Here is a 23904-nt window from a genome sequence, read left to right as displayed (position 1 = left end):
TGTTTCAGCTTGTAAATGGACCGATTCAGCTTGCAAACCTTTTACTCTTGACCTTGGGAAATGAATCCCCCGGGTTGCACCATATAAATGGTCTCTTCAAGATTTCCATTCAAAAAGGTCTTTTGACGTCCATTTGCCAGATCTCATAATTATAATAAGCTACAATGGACAGGAGGATGCGGATCGACTTTAGCATGGCAACGAGCTAGATAGTCGACTTCTTCTACCTGGGTATAACCCTTCGCCACAAGTCGAGCCTTGAAGATTTGTACCTTCCCATCAGTACCCTGTTTGCGCTTGTAGATCCATTTACAACCTATAAGTCTTACCCCATCAGGCTGATCTATAAGGTCCCATACTGAGTTGAAGTACATTGACTCCATCTCGAAATCCATGGCCTTGACCCATTCATCCCAGTCAACATCCTCCATTGTCTTCTGATAAGACAATGGATCCTCAATGTCACCATCTGCTACCATAGCAAGGATTTCTGTGAAACCCAAATAGCGAATGGGCTGGTTCACAACCCTCCCACTACATCGAGGTTTTCTCAACCCTTGAGGTGGAACCGACCAAATAGATGAACTTCCACCAATAACTCTTGTTGATGTAGCAGGCTCTTCAACAACTCTTGTTGAAGTTTCAGTAGTTTCATTGGAAAGCTCACGAAACACGACTTTACTTCATGGATTGTGCTCCCTTATATGATCCTCCTCTAGGAAAGTGCGTTCGTGGAAACAAATACCCTATTTTTTGATGGATCATAAAAATAACTCCCTCATGTACCTTTGTGGTATCCTAAAAAAAGGCATAACCTCGATTGTTGTTCCAACTTCTTGGGATTAGCCTCAAGCACGTGTGCAGGGCAACCCCACGCCCAATCCACAACTCCAGAGGTGTTATCACAACACTCTTGGAAGGAACACAGTTGAGTATGTATACCGCAGTTTCCATTATGAAACCCCAAAACGAGTCCAGTAAGGAAGCGTAACTCATCATCGAACGAACCATATCCAACAAGGTTCTATTTCTCCTCTCTGCTACACCATTTTGCTGAGGTGTACCTAGTGCTGAGATTTGGGAAACGATTCCATGTTCTATCAAATAGTCCTGGAATTCCAAGTCGAAAAACTTTCCACCTCGATCCGATATAAAGTATTTTAATCCATCTATCCAATGTGTTTTCAACTTCAACCTTGATCTCTTTGAACTTTTCAAAGGATTCAGACTTCCATTGCATAAGATAAACATACCCGTACCTAGAGTAATCATCAGTAAAACTGATAAAATACTCATAGCCACCTCGGACTTGCACATTCATAGGACCGCAAAGATCAAAATGTACTAACTCAAGAGGCTCTTTCGCTCGATAACCTTTTCCAGTAAAAAGTCATTTAGTCATCTTACCCTCAAGGCAAGATTCGCAAAATTTTCTTCTAACTCACTTATTTCTTCACCAATCTCTCAATTCTATTAAGATTGATGTGCCCTAAAAAAAGATGTCAAAGATGGGCATTTTCTTTTGGAGAAATACGCTGATGTTTTGTTTCAGTTACGGAATTTTTAAACAATTATGTGTTATGGAGGGAATTAATAGCTAACAGCCTTAGCACATACAAATTACTTTCCAGATATGTTGTACAATTATTAACACCATCTTTATGAATAAACGCGTTATCCACATTAAAAACAATAGTGTATTTACATTGTAACGAGCACTTTACAGAAATGAGGTTCCTCTTAAGTTCGGGAACAATATATACATCATTCAAAACTAGAAACCTATTCCGTAAAGCTAATTGAAGCCTTCCCACTACCACCACTAAGATGACGTGCCCGGTGCCTACTCGCATCATCGTCTCACCAGCCTCCAGTTGTCGCCAGGATCTAATCCCCTGAAAAGAATAACAAATGTGATTAGTGGCACCCGAATTAATTATCCAAGCAAAATTATCATTCTCCACTAAACAAGTTTCAAGTACAAGTAAATCATATTTACCTTTATATGCCTTGGCAGCCTTTCTTTCCTTCAGCCAGCAAGGATAGTTCCTCTTCCAATGTCCATCCTGGTTGCAGTGGAAACACTTTCCCTTTTTAATTGATGGTGGACGCCTTCTTGGGGCGACAGGTTGCGGGTTAGCAGACGCCTTCTCTTTTCCCGTACCACCCTTCTTCTTCTTCCCCTTTGTAGAGTTAGAAGTAAAAGGTGCAGACTTCGTCCCTGAGGTCGAACCTCTATGGAATGTCCTGGAGGATGAAGCAACATTTGCCTCACCCTTCTTCCTCTCCTTACTTTTCAGTAAAGATTGGTAGGTCTACAACTCGTTGAGGAGAGTTGTAAGGTTATATTTTACTTTGTTAAGAATCACATTACTAACAAAGTGCAGAAAGCTATCTAGCAAAGAATGTAGAATTATGCTAACCTGGCTGCCCTCATCGATGGTAGACTCGTTCAACTCCACCACATTGAAGTGGACCATCATGTTAAGAAAATTTTCACGAGCAGAGGTGCCTTCTTCCATTTTGGAGTTGAATATATATTTAAGAGCCTCGTGCATAAGCTATTCAGATGGTTGTCCAAACATCCCCCGCAGGGACTCCATGATCTCACGCGTTGAGACCATGGGCTCATGTTTCTTGGCCAAGACTTCAGAAAGGCTTGCCAAGATATAGGCTCGGGCCTTCTCATTTGCCCATGTCCATTGCTCGTATGCCTTCCAAACTTTTCGAGCGACATTAGAAGCTGGAATAGGAGGACAAACCTCCGTAAGGGAAAACATGAGATCCTCGATGATAAGAATCATCGTGATCATGTGTTTCCATGTCAAAAAGTTATCGCCAGTTAATTTTTCGACGCTAAGCAAAGCTAACGTGGCTGTGGCCATTTTGAAAACTTGTTGCTGAAAATATGAACAAAACTTTATTAGATTTTGCTAAACCACATTTAAACCAATTAATTTTGCAAAACAGTTTTAAGTACCCTAAGTGAAAGACTTCTATTTTGCAATGATGCCCCAGTGAGGTAGGACAATCGTCGGTGGGGTGATCAAATCCCCCTTCGCTGGGATGAGACATTCTCAACCATTGGACAGAACCAACTCTTAGAACTGAACCTAACAGGCATCATTTATTAAGTTCAGAACTGTTAACCTTTAACAATTCCATGTAAGTGCGACCCCTCGCTTTCAGTGCCAGAGTCCCACCCTAATGAACCCACCGTAGGGAAGAAGCGGATTAGGACAAGAGACTAAGTAACCTTATCCTCTTACAGGAGATCAAATAAACAAACACGTAAAAATGTCATCCTTTAGGGGGGCACTCCCAATGTGCCTCGAGGCGATGTACAGTAACTTTATTCAATTCAACGAGGGAGACAGAGGGATATGCTATCGCACTTCCCGCTCCCACTTACTATGAACACTCTATCCATCCACTTTGATATTGACCTACCCAAACACCATCCGTTAGGGGCACTACCCAAACACCATCCGTTGTGGACTATTTAGGAGAAACGTGAAGAGTTTAAGTGAAGCATTTTATGCCCCAAGTACCTCCCACTGAATGTTCTACCTAGGGGTTCATTAACCTAGATAATCCGGCAACTGATTTTAGTCTAAGTCATCTTTTTAAGTATCTGCTCATAAACAACTTTTGTCTATGAATTATGAACAAGTTCAAGTAGTCACATTTAAACACTTTAATGGACTGTCCTTAACTTGCATGCATGTATCAAATCTATCTAATTCACATTTCTAGGTAAGTTCTTAGGTAGGGGTGTTACATTTCCGTCAACTTAAATACCCCAGCCTAGACAGAACCCGCCTTAGACAAAAGGTCTCTTATAGATAGATTTGCTACACTTTAACCTTTTATTAGTCAAATTAATCCTATTAAACTGATTAAAAGATTAAAGCCTTAGAGTTGCTAATCATATTAGAACCGTGAACTTAGGTCTATGTGATCCAAGTTTTAAACATTTTAAAACATGAATTAAACCTAAATGAGCATGCATATCTTTCTTATTGCTTTTAGTTCTAATTTCTCTTTAACCTTTAAAAAGAAACAACTAAAAATACATCACGCACAACTAGGTGTTTACAACGCTTATAAAGAAACCTATGTGTAATGTTTCATGCAATGTTCGGTCATTACTATACATAACTTTTATATACGCGTAATAACCATGCAAACATGTTTTCCATTGACCCTTATACTATAACAATTATAATATAAAGATGATGCATGTTAATGCTTTTTATGCATGCATAAATATAACTCTTATATTATATGACGCATTAGCATGTTCTTATATAATTAAATCATGCTTCTCTAAATTATAACATTTACAATAAAGAGATGATGCATGACTAATGCATAACCTAAAGTGGGATTTACTATATGTGCATACCATATGACATATAAAAACAATACATCACATGTAATGAACGAAGGATTAATGGACCGGGATGAACCTTTACAAAAAACCGGAATGAAATAACTCTATCTATTACATTTTTCATCAAGCAAATCGGTTCACAGGCGAACCGAGTCTTGAACTGCCAGGAGAACTCCATCGTTTAATAAATGCCGAAGGTAAACGATCGCTCAGTGCACACTAGACGATAGGTGCAAAAGCTAAACGATCGCTTAAATGACAACGAGGCTGCGAAGCCTGATCGTCTAGGTGATCGCTTAACGCGACGAAAGGTAAACGTTTTACCGTGCTTTGCTAAGTGATCATTTAGTCAGTTACTAAGCGATGAAGCTTGCTAAGCTAAATGATCGTCTAGTGCACGCACGCGTTAAAAAATACCCAAGCATCTGATACTCTGCGATCACTTACCCCATCGTCTACGCGACCCAATAAACCCTTGATCGTCTTCTTCCTCAAAGAACAACAACTCTTGCTTTGCTCTTCTTCACGAACGACTCAATACTCAAATTGACTTTGAATTACAGACTCAATTACTAATTAATTGTGCCCAAAAACGTATGGGCCTTTACAATTAACCGAAAATGCAAAAGAATTAAATAAAATCGAGGCTAACATCCTAGAAAACTCCATTAATCCACACATCCACAACAATTTAACAATTAAACAGAGCAGATATACACCCACCAAGAATGTATATGCAATTCGTTGCAATAATGAAATTAGAATATCAGAACCTGGCTCTGATACCAATTGAAGGAACTCTTAGACAAGAGCATCCATGAGCGTGTTCGAATCTTTCCTATTTCATTGTGACGAAATTACCACACACACATTCTAATAAACAGTTATGCAATTTAACACTAACTAACGGCATGCTTTGATAAATAAAATACAAGAGGTTGAGTATATGCACCAGTTGAAGACTCTCTTCACTTCGAGCTCAACCCAGCGAAAGAAAACCTCTACGTTCTTTATCGCCCAGCAACCGGTTGGCTACCAGCAGCACGATCGTCTACACGAACGGCAGCAAACGAACAAGCACAAGCAAGCAGGATCAAGGACGACACCACCACTTAGAACCCTTGGTATTCTCGAAGTGAGAATCCAAAGCGTGGTCTTTGTTGAATTTGGTAAAGGAAGAAGGAAAGGGTTGATCGTGTAGAACGATAAGCAAGTGGGAGAAGGCTATCGTATAGTAGATACTTATCGTTTAGAAAAAGTTACACGATTGTGTAGGTTTTACTAAACGATTGTTTAGTAAATGGTATGCGATCGTTTAGAAAACTCGACACGCTAAGCGATCATTTAGAAAAGTTAAGCGATCGTTTAGAGACTACGTGCGATCGTTTAAACGCGGAGTGTACGATCGTTTAAGCGATAGGGTGCTATTGTATAGGTTCTCAGCTAAGCGATCAAAACGTTTTCACACCTTTTGCAATTTTTTCGAACTCTTTGCAAAATGAAACAAATTATAATTTTATTCTTCAATTACAATAACCGAATACTGATTTTCTCACTAACGCACGATCGAGGAGAAGTTTTCGGGCAATTATCACATAATTAACCAATTAATTAATAAATAAATATAATCATATTATATTCTTACCCTATAGTTTGATATCATATATCTACTATAGTAATTTCTCCTCTACTTGATATAAATCATATTATATCTCATTTCCTCCAAAATAATTTATCTTATACATTTAGTCAATTATATCATATATAATTAATCAGTTCAATTATATCATATATAATTAATCAGTTCAATTATATCATATATAATTAATCAGTTCAATTATATATAATTGAACTCCCTCTTGTCAATTTGAACATTTCAAACTGACCCAAAAACTGATTCTCGACTTTAACCAAGCTACCTAGGGGACCTTATGAACCTGTGGCTCGAAGCTCCAATGGTACGTAAATAGCTAACTAAACTCTTTAGCCACGAGATCCACCATCCGTTAACTGCCAGACATTCCACTAAAGACAAACAGCTGAACTCTTCTTACCACAGATATATTTATGTGTCCATCGGATATAACCAATCATGAGTACGATGACCCTTCATAGATGCTTGTAAGTACAATTGGACCAATTTACCGTTTTGCCCACGTAGTTACATCTCACTTCTTAAGTACCACTGATTCCTCTAATGAACAATACAACATAGTTCAACTATGTGTGAACACCTCTCAAGCCAAGAGAAGGTGTGTGGCGTCACATCGTTCAAGCCTTGGAATCAACCCTTAAGAGAGCTATCTATCTACTTGCTCCTGCTTCGGGGAAGAAGTGAACTCCATATTGTGTAACTGAGTTCCCAACTCCCAAATCAGACGAATCCCCAAAATGGTAGGTTTGAATCGTCGACCTGGCCGTTCGCACCCATACAAATCAAAGGACCGCCCTCAATAGCAGAAGTTCCCAACTCACTCAGGATTGAGGTCGTGTTACCTATGGTCATCCTAGTGAAGTGAAGTCTCTATCATGAGCGGTGTTATGTAACGAGACATTAACACTTTGTGGTCAGGTCTTATACAAACTCTTTGTATAGGACTCTCCCGCTCGCATGTCCCTTACACGAATGATCAGGATTAGACCATCTGTGACAAGTCACAACACTTGTAACCATTCCACAAAGAGGACCGCATCCGTAGCGTTACCAGGATAAGGTTTTCCTCCTATATCCATATACTACAGACCATTTTGGTTATCACTCAAGACATGATCCACTTGTATGTCACTACATACATACTTAAGTTACATACAGATAACCAGGGATTTTATGTTTATTGGTTTATGGTAAAGCAAATAAAACATACAACTAAGCAAAATCAAGTTGTGAAGTAAAATATCATATATTATACAACACAAGCGTTCGTACAAACTGTTTACAAACTACAGAACATGAGACTTTAAGGCATCAACTCCAACACAATGAACGATGAATGACGAACGATAGATTTATTTTCTTTCAGACGAATGGCTAAATGAAGGGGAAAGAGTGAAAACCCTTACTCTCGGGTGAAAGAAAGAGGGAAAAAGTAAAAGCCCTTACGAAAAACGAAAGATTCATCGCATCCTGCGACGATTAGGGATTTCGTCGCATGACCCCATTAATTGGGGCTGCGACTAAAGCCCAATCAGTCAAAAAACGTAAAAAGACTTACGACAAATCATCCTTTCATCGCATTATGCAATGATATGGGCTTTTTTCGTATGCCCTGAAGCGCTAAACCTCCCGCCGATTAATTGGGTCTGCAATTTAAGCCTAATTAATCGCGAAGACACTTGTGCCGAACATATGTTTCGTCGCATCCGGCATCGTCAAGCAATCAACTCGCACCCTAACTATTAATTAAGTAAGGACCCTAATTATACTCAATGTCATCCTCCTGGGAAGGATAACATTTCATTTATGAAAATATATGAGTTAAATTGGCGTTACTCAGTACCCAACACATAACAATTACAAAATATGGGAAGACTTTTGGTAATTAGACATGCATTATGACTAGACTATAAATCTATTTGCTAAAGGATAAATAAAAAGATCAATGATGCAAGAATCAAATGCATTTCATTAATGTTCAATCATCACTTACGTCAAATTTCATCTCCTAAACCAGAAGACGAACCTTAATGAATTGTTGTGAAAATATAGTTGATGTTAGACATCATCTAAAGTTGATTACAACCCGCAATGAAATAGAAATTAAAAGAGAAAAAAAAATAGAAGAGTTGGCTCCTAAAATTCTAGAAATGAAGAAAAACAATATATAGTGTGGTTAAGAGAATCGTGAATCAGGCGTTGTTTTTTATCGACTGCATGTCGCAGCGTCACTAACGCTAGGTGTTATTGCAATGTTGTAGGCTAATGTCATGATGTGACGCCCTACTCCCTTATAGTGCTATCTTGTAGTATTGTGATCTAGTGTTGCAATGCTCTTCTCTAGGGACATTTTGGTCTTTTTTGCGTACTTTTGAATTTACTTGCTTCATTTAATTCCTAAGTACTTCATTTTGGCTCGAATTTAACCTAGAACCTTCTAATGACCTCTTGAGATCGATGTCTTGCAATGAAACACATTTAAACATTAAACATTAAATCTCTTAGAACTAACCAGATATAGATTAAAATAGTGACTTTTTTGCGGAATTATCAAAAGTATTTTGATCTTAGATTTTGTATCTAATTTTCGTTTTGTCCTTTAATTTAATAATCTTATACTTTTACCTCTGCATTTTGAGTTCAATTTCCAATTTAATCCCTAAATTTTAAAATGTTATCTTTTTTCTTTGAGTTTTGAGTTGAGTTTTCCTTTGGTACCTAAGTTTCAACATTTTACACTTTTACATTTGAGTTTTTTCTAATGCTCGCTGTAGTATTTCCTGTTAAATTTCAGTTAACAAACTTAAAATAATTATAAAGTAATATTTTTTAAAATTAAATTTAACAGTGATGGAAAATCTGTAAGAACTTATTTAACTATATTGACTTTCATTTTTAAATTAATTAATAAATGGTAACATCAAGTGAAATAAATGTATTCGATCACACAGTATGACAATGTCACACATGATGTATTTGTAATTACAAGAACAATCGAAAAGTAAAGAGATAAACTAAGATAGACATAACACAAGGTTTGCTATGCCACCTACGTCTATGGGATAGTGCACTCGTGGAAAGATACTTTTACTAATATGAAGTTAAGCAATTACAACGTTGTACTTATCTGTAAACTAACAGCAAATACAGTGACACTGAGTAGCTCAACTTAATGAATGAACAAGGCTCTTCCTAAGTGTGAGATCTTTTCCCAAGGAAACTTAGGCTCCCCCTAAGTATGAGAATATTAGTAAGCAAACACTTAGAATCCCCCTAAGTATGGGAATTCTTCTCAACCGCAATCTTTCCACCTTCTAGATGAAAACTTCTTCACGTAATGAACTTAGGCTCCCCTTGAGTGGGGAGCTTAAGTAGGGAATCTTTTCTCAAACAATGATTAAATCTTAGGCTCCCTTTAAGACCAAGAGCAACCTTCTCAATGAAGCTCACTTCAACAAGTACCACTTCAAGATCAACAAAAGTTATGAATCACCTTTCTCACGTTCGACCACCACAAAACACAAAAGTCTTCAAAACAAAAATTCTCAATAAGTGGAAACCCTGACAATACAACAACTTGCTCTTAAAAAGGCACAGCAGAAAATATAACTTGACCTATTCAATATAGGTAGAACATAAATAAGGAAAGAATCCTCAAGAAAATAATATCGCAAGAAAAAAACAAATAAAGAAAAATAAATATGCAAAAACAACAACCCAAGAGACATCTTGTAAGACATTTCCTGAGACAACTAGAAAACCAATAAGCAACAATCATCCTTAATCAAATATAGTCAATTCCAAGCTCTAATATGAAGGACTAAAAGTGAGTATTTAATGAAAAATCAAGATTAAAATTGTAAATTTTTATGCACTATGGACCAAATTGTAATGAAATTCAAAACTCAAGGGTAAAAATGTAACATTTTTAAACTTAAGGATCAAATAAAAATCAAACTTAAAATTCGTGAGTAATAGTGTAACATTTTGAAATTTAGGAACCAATTGAAAATTAAATCCAAAATCTAAAGACCAAAAAAGTATTTTCTCTTAAATTTATGTATTTTTTTATTGCCATAACAATCATTTCAAAATATAATATGAAGCATGTTAGATAATACACTTTATTTATTTATTATTTTTTATGTTCTTAATAATTGTTTTTTTTTCTTCATAAAGATCTTATTCAACTTCTTAGCTATTTAAAAAAATGAAAACCCACTACTTTTAGCTTTTGAAAAATGGCTTAGATTCTTAAAATATTTAAAAAATAATAATTAAAAGGAAATAGTTAGAAAAAAATAATTATTGAAGGGGTTCAAAATATTGAGACGCCGCGAAAGAAAGTGCTATACATATGCTATTTAGCATATACTAATGAATAATTCTTTTTTAAATATTAATTTATACCCGAAACTTTAGAGATTGTATCCATTTAAATTCTAAATTAATAATTATATATATCAATTTAAATCATGAACTTTAGGAGTTGTATCAATTTAAAATTCAAACTAATTATAATTGTATCAATTTAAACCTTGAACTTTCATTAGTATTTCAATTTAAACTTTGAACTTTCATAAATATATCAATTTTAAACCCTCTATTGTGTTTTATTTGAATACTTTTATAAAAGTTTAAGGTTTAAACTGATATATTTATGAAAGTTTAGAGTTCACATTGATATATTTTAGAAAATTCAAAATTTAAATTGATACAATTATTAATTTAGGATTTAAATTAATATAATGATTTGGTTTATGGTTTAAATTGATATAACTGTCAAAATTGAGGGATAAAAATTGGTTTTTGCCCTCTCTTTTAATAGAAATTGGGACGAGGGAATTTGAACGAGAAACCTGTTGGACTAAGCTCTTGTTAGAAAATAATTTTCTAGTTTTCCAACTTTAAAAATAGATGATAGAAAAAATAAACATTTTCCTTTTCTTTTATGTAAAAAAAAACATTTTTTTTTTTCAAATTTTCATTTTTTTTCCATGACATTTTAGTTTTCTTTTTTAGTTGGACGAACAAATTTCTTACTCTCTATTTTGTTAAAATCTGTTTGAATTGACTAAAGAAAAAATGTTTTAAGAAAAAAACCATTTTTATTTAAATTCTTTGGATAGAAATAGTTTAAGATATATTTTGAGAGTGTTTCAAAAGCTATTTTGAAAGTTGTCAAACACTTTAATTTTTTTCTGAAATGAACTATTTTCAAAACTAAGTTAAACCAAAGGGCTAGTTGCATAAATAGAATTCAAGCCTAAAATAATAGAAATGCAGTACAAGGATAAAATAATTGCATATATAGATCAAAAAATGATAAAAGACTAAAAAACTCATGTCTAGCCACTATTTTGCTCGCTTCTTCCCGATTTTAAAAGCTATCACTGATAGCAGCTATCACTGATAGCCATTGATGGTTGCTATCAGCTGCTATCACTGATAGCTTCTATCAATTGCTATCGATGATAATTGCTATTAGCGATAACTTTCAATTTGAGAAAAATTAATACAATCTTGAAATATTATAATTTTCTATCAATTATCAATAGTTATCATTGATTCACTTTCGTCAATTGAAATCAACATTGAAATATTAATACTTAAAGCCATCAGTGGCTACCAATGATAGATTTATAAATAGTGATCAACTTTGAAAGAAAACCAACAACTTTGATTACCACAGTAGCTATCACTAATAATCATTTATCATGGCTATCATTGATGGCAGCTATCAGTCGATATCACGATAGACTTTCATCAATTAGAACCAACCTTGAAATATTAACACTTAAGGCTATCAATGATAGATTTTTATAACTAGTAATCACCTTTGAAAGAAACTTGATATATAGATATCACATAAGTTCTATCACCAATATCACTAACATCACTCATATCGTGGTTATCAATGATAGCTTCTTTCACTGATAACATATTGATAAGATGCTATCAATGATCTCACTGATATCATGCTATCAATGATAGTTCTCTATCACTGATAACGTTTATCAGTGATAGTTCTCTATCACCGATAACGTGTTATCATCGATAATGTACTATCGGGTAGCTTCTATCACCGATAACGTGCTATCAGGTAGCTTCTATCATCAATGACATGCTATTAGTATTAGCTTCTATCACTGGTTACATGCTATCACTAGTAACTTCTATCAATCATAGCCACTGAATACCTTTTTGCCTCTTTCTTGTCCTTCCAGACATTTATAAGTCCATTTTCATTTCGATGATATCCTCTATCACTGAAGACCATGCTATTTTTGATAACTTATAGGCAATCCACTTACATTTTAGTTCGAGATTCAACTTTATTAATTAAATTCACTTAGCTGGCTATCAATGGTAGATTTCTATAAGTGGCTATTAACTATAAAAATATAATCAAAGATTACGCTATCAATGATAGAAAATATTAGTGGCTATCATTGATAGACTTTCATTTGCTATTATATTTATTATTTATTATAATAATCAAACTTGATGATTGACTTGATGGTGTTAAGTCATTTATGAATTGAGTACTTTCATATATTGGGTACGAAACTCAGCCTCATAATTCTTGTGAAAAAAATGGGAAGAAGAAAAAATTCAAATAAAGGAAAGAAAAATTTTTAAAATAAGAGAAAAAAAAAAGAAGCAAAAACTAAAGAAAGGAAAAAAAATTAAATAGAAAAAAAAGAAAGCAAAACCAGAGAAATGAAAGAAAAACTAAAAAAAAAAAAAAAAAAAAAAAAAGCAAAAAATCGGAGAAAGGAAAGAAAATAAAAGTAAAAAAAAGGAATAAGCAAGAATCGAAGAAAGAAAAGAAAAAAAAAGAAAAAAAAGAAGGAAATGAAAGAAAAGAAAAAAATAAAGGAAAGAAACAAGAAAGGGAAAAAGAAGGAAATAAAAGAAAATAAAAAATAAAGGAAAGAAGAAAAAATCCGAAAATGAAAGAATAAAATTTAAAAAAAAAAGGAAGAAGCAAAAAATGAGAACGAAAAGAAAATGAAAAGATGAAAAAATGGAGGGAAGAAGCAAAATTCGAAGAAAAGAAAGAAAATAAAAAGACTAAAAAAATGTAAAACAAGATAAAACAAGGGAAGACGAAATTGAAAATTAAAAAAAAAAAAAATCAAAGATTGACTAGTCAACTCATCCATATTTGCAAATATTTTAAAAATGTAATATATTTTTAGATTTTTTCTCTTATTCTACTATGTATTACAAATATCCTAAACCAAACACACCTTTGATCTCTATATTTCCTTCTTTTTATCTCTTTTCTTCCTCTCATTTATTTCCTATTTTTGAAAAAAATATTTTTTTTCCTAAGTTTTGGGTCTAATTTCTATTTGGTTTCTAAGTATCCAAATATTACATTTTCGTCTTAAGTTTTGAATTTGGTTTAATTTAGTCACTAAGTTTCAAAATGTTACAATTTCACCTCTAATATTTGAGTTTTGTTTCAACTTAATTCCTATATTTCAAGATTTATATTTTTAACTTTAATTTTTTTATTAAATACTCATTTTTTTCTTTATTGTTAATGTATGTTAAGAAATTTTAAATAATTAAATGAATTATAATTACTTAAGTTTTACTATTTTTCATCATTTTAAAATTATGTTCAAAATTTTATTTCATTATTATTATTTTTTAATTATATGTAAAAATTGAGAAACGAGGAAGAATAGAAAGAAAACGAGGAAAAGACGGTCAAATCCATGGATGGAGGAGGGAGAAGGGTGGGAGAAGTGAGAAAGAGATGAAAAAAAGATTAAAATATTCAAAATACCAAGTTTTTATTTTCGAAAAAGTACAAAATATTTTTAATAAAAATTTTATGGGACGACAGTTTTTTTTTTTTCTTTTTTTGGTTAGTAACTATTGAAAAATTTATCGAAGAGACCAAAATGCTAAAAAATCAAACTTCAATTATTAAAATCCGTTTTATTTTTGTTTTTGAAAATTAATCTCATTTCATTCATATTTCTTACAATAATTTATATATTTCTTAAGTGTAATGGTTGAATTATTAGCCAAATTTAAAAAATAAAAACTAATTTTTGAAAACTACTTTTTTTAGTTTTCAAATTTTTGTTTGATTTTTTAAACCATTGATGAAAAGTAGATAACAAAAAAAGAAATTTGGGGTTGAAGTAGTATCCATAAGATTAATTTTCAGAAACAAAAATAAAATAGTTATCAAATGGGACAAAAAGTTCTCGTTTAATAATCATTTCTTTTTTTTTTTTTTAGTTTTTTAAAATTAAACCTATTTTCTTACATTTTCTTACAATTGTTTGCATATTAGTACAATAGGTGAATTCTAAGCAAAATTCTAAAAATAAAAACATGTTTTTAAAAACTATGGCCCCATAAATCATTTCATTTTTTAGTTTTTTTATTTTTTAACATTAAACCTATTTTACTCCATTTCTTATAATTATTTGCATCTTTCTTAAAAACGATGGTTGAATTATTATTCAAATTCTAAAAACATAAATAAGTTTTTAAAAGCTACTCTTTTTAGTTTTCAAATTTTGGCTTGAGTTTTTAAACCATTTGGTAAAAAAATAGATAATAAATGAAGAAATTTGAGGGTAGAAGTAGTGTCTATAAGCTTAATTTTTTAATGATTACCAAAAAAGACATACTTTCATTAGTTTTCAAATTTTGACTTAGTTTTTGAAAATATAAATAAAATATAGATACCAAAGTAAGAAATCTAGAGATAGTAGAGATGTTTATAGATTTAATTTTTTTTAGAAAAAAACTAAATAATTTCTAAACGAAACCTGAAATTTCAATTGTGAAATATTTTTCATATTTAAAATTTAAAAACATAAAAAGGTGTAAATTTTTTCCAAAATAAAATGAAATAAAAGTTATAATACCAACAAAAAGTGGATGTGAACAAAATATCATGTCAAAAAAAGATGTTAGATGTATTTGATAAGGGTCAAAACTTTAATTATGAAGAAACAATACTAGGAACATATATATATATATATATTCATAATTAATTAATTCATTAATTATTAAGATTTAAGAGGGACCATATAGCCCCATTCCACCTAGCTGCTCCACTACCTAGAGATAATAACTACTCTAAGAATATTTGAACAAATTAAATATGTTTAATTATTACATAAATAATAATCATGGAAAATTAATCATTCCCCTCTATTATATTTTTCTCTCATCTATCTGATAACTAAAATAAATAAAATTATGATTACAATTATAATTTCCTAAAAAAATTAATTTTCTTTTCCTCTTTGTACTCTCAAATTTATGTCATAATAGTCGAACTATTTTTTTAGAAAAAACAAAACCATGAGGTCAATTGATGGAAGGTTATGTACATAAATATGTTGAAAAGTTACCATTATAGAGAAATACAAACAAAATTCTATCTCTCACCGTGATTAATATCGAAAAATTAAAAGTTAGCGATTTCTTGATACCGAATCAACTGACATAGTGCTTGTACTATCGACCTCGAGATTTGAGGTTCAATTCTCTCACCCTATACTTTAATTACAATACCTTTAAAAATAAGTCAATTTATAACGTCACATCAATTTTCTATTGTATCAAATATTCTTCGCTAAAAGTTAATACAGTTGGAAATTAATAAACATAAGTAGATAAAAATAAAAAATAGGTTAAATTGTAAACTTGATATCTATGGTTTGGATTGGAGAAAGTTAAATTTTGATACTTAAAAAGGTCATATTACCTTGGAATTTATAATAAATTTATGATAATGTGAAAAGTGGATCCCATTTGATTATGTATGTTATTGTTTACCTGTGTTTCATAATCATATTGTAATGTGGATCTACTTTAAAGTCTGTAATCGAAGAATGCAATTCAATTGAGGCACGGAGGGTGATCAATCCGATTGCGTTTTCAAAATTACATGGGACCATGGTTTAAAATTTCCATCGAAATTTCAACATTTTGCATGGCTCGAAATTCTAATTCAAAAAATTCCGTTTTCCACCGATTTCAACGAGAAAATTTTGAGATTTCGAGAATATTTTGATTCCTCCCCATTTTGACAAAATTTCTAGATTTCGAGAAAATTTTGATTTTTTTTTTAATTATCTATGTTAGCTTAGTTCAAAATTTTCAATTTTATGATCTGAATACACTTAATTCTATAGTTTCACACACCAATGTTATTTTCCACAAAGGATTAAGTTTTTTTTTTGGGGCTACTTTTTCCAATTTCCAACTTTTCTCAATTTTTAATTTTACTTTCGACCAAAAACTTTCATTTCTAAAAGAATTGAATTTGAAAAAAACCACAAAATATAACCTATATTTTTTTAGCCCCATTCAAACATTTTTCATTAAATTTTCACATTATTTCATTTCAAAACTAAATTTATGTGAATTCTTTTTTCTTTTACCATCCAAAACTTTCATAATTTTCACATCATTTCACCTCCAAATATTTCTAAACTTTATACTATTTTGTAATTATTTTTCCATTTATTTTTTAAATTTATTCTCTCCAACATTTATAATAGACATCTAAATGTTGTCTTATTTTTATAGAAATTGTGATTAAAAATGGTAAATTATGGTCTAATTAAGCCACAATGAAAGTTTCATTGATTAATAATATCAATTTCCAGAATTTTTTCTGAAATTTCCATCGATATCGATAATTTCATAAAATCGGGACCTCAATATTTCCATCGATATTTCAAATCTTGTATGGGACTTACTAGAGAATATCATTTTCGCTACTATTATTTTTTTCATTATTGTTACTACTATAGTATGAAAAGTACAAATCTATCACGTTTACTCTTAGCGTTATCATTTGACCCTAAATAGTAACAGTAAATGTGACAAATTCATACTTTTCACATTATAATAATAAACAATATAGTAACAAAGTAATTCAATGGATCATTATAATTGACTTACAATTATATCGATTTTCATTACAGATTAATAACATAGTCTAAATTTAATACATATCAAAGTTGGATTAAGATAAAGAAAAGTAGGTATTGGAGAGTAAAGAAAAACAAATTGAGAAAGAATAGAAACCCAAAAAAGTACAACTTAAGTTGTTTAAAAAATGTAGAATAACTTACAAACGACACAAGTTGGGGGAAGAATTTAGTATTTAGAAATTATAAGAAGAAAAAAGAAAAGGGGAAGACAAAGAGAAGAGTGATGAAAGAAAAAAGGGGGATGGACATGGACCTATTAACAAAGAGGTTTGGCGTCCGAGGCCCGGCAAAATCTCCCTCTTCCGTCTTCTTCGGAAACCCTATAGAAAAAACATATATATATATATATATTCAATTTTACAATTGAGTTATTTGCTCTAATTTAAATATTTGTTGTTATGTCTCCATATATTTGTCAAAATCAAGAGATATAGAAATTAGAGAATAAATTAATTTTACTAACTTGTACACGTTTTTACATTAAACTTTTAATTTCAGTTTAAACTTAATATTTAATGTAATTTCCTTGCTCCTTCTCTCATTTTAAGAAAATGTCAGGTTAAAATCTCTCTTCAAATTTATAAATTCAACTGATCAAAGTTGTGCATAAAATCAAATTTGATTAATACACGAGATTGATAATTAAAATTAGAGATGTACATATTTCTACAAGATAGACTCTAACGGATTGGGATTTCGCTGTTTAGGCGGAAAATGAGAGAGAGAGTAGGGAGAGTTTTTTCTCAAAAGCTAAACAAGAATTTGAACGAAAACAATTTGTGAGAAATTTAATTATTTATTTGTAATTAGGCGGAGCTAACACGTGTTTTTATATCCATTATATGAATTTTATAAAATTTCTATTAAACAAGTTTTAAATGAAAATGTATGTGAGGGTAAAATTGTAATTCATGTATAAGCTTTAAGGTAAATTATTACCATAATGGCACAACTACCATTTTAATCCTCCCATTTTGAAGTAAACATTTGGTTTTTGAATTTTGTAAATATACATTTTTAGTCATTAGATTAGACTGACATTAAGTTAGTTATGTCAAAAAGTCATTTGTAAAAAAATTTAACAGTTTTTTGGATTTGAGAAAATAAATTAAAATTAGATTGGTTATAATCAATTTTAAAAACACGTTAATTTAACCTTAATATCATCATAGTTTTTAGATTCTCCTAAAATTAGGTAGAATTTTTAATTAATATTTAATTTTCAATTTCATACTTAAAAAGAAGATTTATTTTGTATATTTATATATTTTTCACCTAATCAAAATTATTTTCTATTTTTCAAGAGTTAAATGCATCATTTTTTTTTAAAAAATATACCATATTCATTTTTTAAAAATAAATCTATTTTTATTTATATTTAAAAATTAATCTATAACAAATAAAATTTATCATACTAAACAATTGTTTAAAATTTTAAATTACAAAAAAAAAAAAAATTAAAAATGATTATAAATCTATTTTAGTTATTATATCTAAAATAAGATGTTTTTGTATTTATTTACCAAACACCTTAGCTTACTTTTTCAAGTTTAAGTTGAAATTTATCAAACACTATTTTACTTGTGTTTCGCAGTTGATTTTTGTAAAAGTACAACTGCTAACAATTATTTTAGAAACTACAACAATCCCAAACAGAGTATAAGTACATTTGGTAATTGGTTTTCATATTCTCAAAATATAACTTTTTATTCCTCAAATTTTTAAGAATGTGTTCAAAAAGGCATCTAAAGTAACTTTTTATTATTTTAAATTATCATATGATAAGTTTAGAAAACAATTTTAGACGCACAAGATAATTTTTCAAAATCATTTTCATAATTAAAAATAATAAAAAAATTACTCGACTACCTTTCAAAACCTATTTTTAAAAACTCAAAAACATTCTTAAAAAAAGAGGTACATCTTAAAATTCAAAAATAAAACTGGGACACTAAAAGAGGTAATTTTTCCTATAAAATCGAGTAACAAAATTAAAATGATATCGACATGAATTTAATAATGATATATTAAAAGTTTAGATAAAAAAAAGTCAAACAAAACAAAACAATCCCCTTTATTTCTCTTTCTTTAATTTCCCTATTTATCTTCTTCTCACTCTCCCAATTCATCCCCTTCTTCTTCCCCACTTTCCCCATTCTCTCTGTGTTCTTTGCTTTCTTATATAAACTTGGCTTTTTCATTCACTTTTAGCCTCCTCCAACCCCATCAATTCCCATTTCCCATTTCCCATTTCCTCAATTGGGTCAAACACAACAATTTTTCTTGTTAATGGACAACGAATTCTTCCTCAATCCTACTGGAATCTCTCAATCTCTTATGCATTTTGATTCCAATCCTTCCATGGCTACTTGGCACCACCAGTTTTCATCCGCCATGGATGTTCCACCTCAAGTTCCTGAGCTTAATCACTGTTCTTCTTCCTCTCACCAATCCCCACCGGATTGTTTTCTCAATCCCGTTCCCGATCAGAGCTTTCAATTTGATTCTGCTCTGAGTTCGATGGTTTCTTCTCCAGCGGCCTCGAATTCTAACCTAACGAATGAGAGCTTCGTGATCAGAGAATTGATCGGGAAATTAGGTGGAAATTCTGAGAGGAGGATCTTGGAATTGAATTCTTCTACTCCCGCATTGACTCCTTCTTCTTCGAGTGTGGCGGAATTTTCGTCGGATCCTGGATTTGCTGAACGAGCCGCTAGGTTTTCGTGTTTTGGAAGTAGGAGTTTCAATGGCCGTCAATTGACGAATGAATTCGGTAACTATAGATCTCGCCTCTCGATCGGTAATGAGAAATTAAGCCGAGTTTCGAGTAGTCCGTCGCTTAAAGCACTTGGATCTGAAACGAATTTGCAAGAACATAAGAACAATTCCTCATCGCAAGAAGATGAATCGTCCCTTTCAAATCCAGACAAAACGATTTCCAATCCACGGAAGAGAAAAGCAATTACGAAACCCAAACTCAAAGAATCGGTAAAATTCCAACATCATCTCATCTACATCTGAAATTGTGTAATAATCCCCTGAAAAATTGAGTTTGGTTTTTGTTCCGCCATTGTTGCAGGTGGTTGAAGCTACTCCCGAGAAGGGAAGTCCGAAGAAATTGAAGGCAGTGGAATCAAAGGAAAACGTGAAAACGGAAGAGGATTTGAAGAAAAGCGATGAAAATTTAGGGGAAGAGAAGCAAACTAAGGCGAATTCAAAGCCTCCTGAAGCTCCTAAAGATTACATTCATGTTAGAGCAAGAAGAGGGCAAGCTACTGATAGCCATAGTCTTGCTGAAAGAGTGAGTGCGAACTAATTAATTTCTTTGCAGCTCAAATTTCAACACAAAATTGAAGATTATGGTGATAATATCTGATTCTGTAAATTTCTGTTTTCTGAATTTCAAGGTTAGAAGAGAAAAAATCAGTGAAAGAATGAAGCTTCTTCAAGATCTTGTACCAGGTTGCAACAAGGTTGGTCACATAACCCCAACTTTTTTTTGTTCTTGGAAGATATTATTAAATAAAAGAATGACAAAAAATGATAGAGGTTAATAGAAATTTATATCAATAATTCCATATTAATTTTCAGTGAAGAAAATTTGTTTTTGGTGAATTTTATAGGTTACTGGAAAAGCTTTGATGTTGGATGAGATTATCAACTATGTGCAGTCATTGCAACACCAAGTTGAGGTAATTAAAAAATGGCCCACTTTAACTTTATAGGGACATAATTGAAAGTTGTATAAAGTTTTAAGAATAAGAATTTTGTAAGTGAATGATTTTGAGTTGGGTTTCAGTTTCTGTCCATGAAGTTGGCTTCTGTGAATACAACCAGGGTGGATTTCAACATGGATTCTCTTATCTCAAAACAAGTAAATTTTTCTGCCCTTTTCTTTTCTCACTCACCAAAAAAAGGCAAGAAAGGAAAAAAAGCAAAAAAAGAAACCAAAAGATAAAAGAAAGAAAAAATTTTACAGATAGAAAAACTATTTACAGAAATAACAACAAAAGAAAAAATACTGATAGACTTAACTTCTATCAATCTCTATTTAGATTAAACTTCGTTATTTTGCGCAAATAATTTCCTTAGTTTCTATTTTTGAAAATTTTCCAAACAAAAAGGGCTTTACTTTTTCCTTTTCTTTTCTTTTCTCCTCACTTTTTCTTTCTTTACTCTTTAGTGAACTTCCATTTCACTTTATAATAATAATAATAATAATTTTTTTTGCTTTTAACAATTTTTTTTGGGGTTGATACAGATGTACCAATCAGGAACCAGTTTGACACATCCTCAAATTTCCCCCATAGATTCCTCAGCTTCAAGCTTTTATGGGCACCAAAATTCCTCTCTCCCAACCACCTCTCATTGCTCTGTGGACCCAATTGACTCTGTTTTATGCCAAAATCTTCCCATTCAACTCCCTCCTCTCAATTCCTTCCTTCAAAATCCCTCTCAGGTAATTTCTTATGCTCCAACAAGTTGTATATATAATAATCAGATTCAAAGTATTAGTAAATATAACATAATGTAAAAAAATTACAAAATTTAGATTCAATTCTGAGAGTCTATCAATAATAGATCATATGGTTAGTTGGAGCTTGTCATTGATAAATTTTGCTATATTTGCATTTTTTTTAAATGTCGTTAGTGTTATCTGTTGCAATTAACTTTAAGACTTTCGTTATTGAATTAAATTTTTGATTTAATGTATGACACAGTATCCAAATTTTGGAGAAGATGAACTTCAAAACATTGTTCAAATGGGGTTCCTCCAAAATCAGACCCAAGAAATATCACTGCAATCCCACAACTTCAACTTAGGTAATCATACATTGTAATAACAATAATAATGATAACTTCAAGATGTTACTTATTATATTTAGTTTTGAAAATTGAAAATTGAAAATTGAAAATTGAAAGGGAAAATTTGTGATTATGCAGGCTCAGATCAAATGAAAATTGAACTCTAATCTCTTCCTTCAACACCATACACAAAGGCTGCTGTTGTAAATACAAGAGATTAATTTTCAAGCATTGATTAAAGAAGAAAAAATATATCTCATTTGTCCCATTTCTTAGGTCTAATTAAGGAGAGAGAAAATCAGCCTGTATTTTATTTTTATTTTTATTTTTTTAATCTCTGTTTTATATTTAATATTGTTGTATTTTTTTTTCCTAATTTTGTGGGATGAGAGAGGAAAGTTTCTACTTTTCTTACAACTTTCCCCTGTAAAATCTCTAGAAGCAAGTCTGTCCCTTTTGGTGCAAAGTTGTACAGCACCACATTGTAAGATAAAAGAAAAAAAAAAAAAAAAGGCTAATTTGAGGGATTATTTTTTATAATTATTGTCTTTTTTTTTTCCATTTTTAATTTATCAGCTTTTATTATCCATGGTGTTGGACATCTTGCCCTTTAATGTAAGAAAAAGAAAAAGAAAAAAAGAAAGAAAGATAATATAATTAAGAACAACAACTTTAGGAGTAAAAATAATAATTATAATAATAATCTTTTCCTCCTTTTAATGTTTGGTTGGGGTGATGTCAAATCAATTCTACTTTATGAAGTAATCAAATAGATTTGATTCTTACTTAATGTTGTAACCAGCTGTCTAAATGCACTCTGTCATTCAAAAAAATAATAATAATAATAATAATTTCAAAAAAGGAAGAAAGAATTTTTTTTTTTTTTTTTAAAAAAAGTCTAATTTGAATGATTAGAAGATATTGGCTATTGGGTTTGGTTTTCTTCCCCATGATTTCTGCATATCTTTTGTTTGATTTACTCTAATTTTTCCCCCCAGTTACACAGAAGCTTCTGTTCTCTTCTTAATTTTAGAATTTTTTTTTTTTAAAAAAAAACATAAGCAATTACAACTATGTTTTAAAAGTTGATGTCTCAATTTTTTAAACAATCAATATAAATAAATAAATAATCCGTAGTTTTGAATAAGTTAAAATATCTAGTTGTTAATATTAAGTTCATAATTGGTGATTTCTTGTTGATATTTTAGTTGGACATGACGAAAATGTTGATAAAAATATCGATTTGTCGATAAAAATTTAAAATCTTTATTATAACTTACCAACAAGAAACGTCTATGAATAGAATTAAAAATGTCGATTGACGAATCTATAAACATGAAAATGTTGACGAAAATGTTAGCTCTCTCTGAAAATTTAAAATTTTGGTCACAATTTACTAGCAAGAATTATCCAATAATCATCAGTGGAGCCACGTAGGGGCAGGGGACATGTGCCCCCTCAACTTATCGTATTTTGAATATAAAATTTAAGTAATATTTAACAAAATATATATATATATATACACGGGGTAGAGGGAACAATTTTAATAGATGGATGTGGGTTCAAATACTACTTATGTAATTTAAATTTATAATTTATTTTAAAATCAATTTTGGGTAGTATTTTTACCTCTTACCTAAAAAAAGAATTTAGTATAAAAAAAATTTAAAGGTTCTAAAAAAACAACCCAAAACTTAAATTTTTCTAGTTACAAAAATTAAAGAAAAAAAATCAATTTTTTAATCATAGATATTTTTTTCAACCTAAATTTTCATTCGCATATTTTGACAACATTCTATTGAAAAGGTATGGTAAACTTTTTCTTTTTACTTAATTTTCAATTTATATGACTTAGTATATATTTATTTTAATTAATCTCAGAGTTAAATTACAAGATAATTTTCTCATTTTTTGTCAAGATATATGTATCATACCATTTGCAAATAACTTTCAAATTTTTCTCAATTTTTTTAATTGTCATACTTTTAAAACTATGTAATAAATCATAATATTTTATTGACAATACTTTTGTAGGGTTTATATCACTATAAGTAGAT

General features: G+C 31.0%; 1 protein-coding gene across 1 annotated transcript; it reads left to right on the top strand.

Annotated features, from left to right (window-relative positions):
* The first annotated feature begins 19050 nt into the window (after window positions 1-19050).
* Window positions 19051-22387, top strand: LOC120087348 (basic helix-loop-helix (bHLH) DNA-binding superfamily protein). Its single transcript, XM_039044337.2, has 8 exons — window positions 19051-20029; window positions 20121-20342; window positions 20449-20514; window positions 20665-20733; window positions 20841-20915; window positions 21303-21500; window positions 21763-21865; window positions 21986-22387. The coding sequence occupies exons 1-8, from the start codon at window positions 19331-19333 to the stop codon at window positions 22012-22014; spliced, it is 1461 nt and encodes a 486-aa protein (XP_038900265.2). The 5' UTR covers window positions 19051-19330; the 3' UTR covers window positions 22015-22387.
* The last annotated feature ends 1517 nt before the right edge of the window (window positions 22388-23904 follow it).

The sequence above is a fragment of the Benincasa hispida genome, chromosome 9 (genome assembly GCF_027475165.1).
Source record: "Benincasa hispida cultivar pf3 chromosome 9, pf3_genome.v1.1, whole genome shotgun sequence".
NCBI lineage: Eukaryota > Viridiplantae > Streptophyta > Magnoliopsida > Cucurbitales > Cucurbitaceae > Benincasa > Benincasa hispida.
This window is presented reverse-complemented; position numbering and strand designations above follow the sequence as displayed.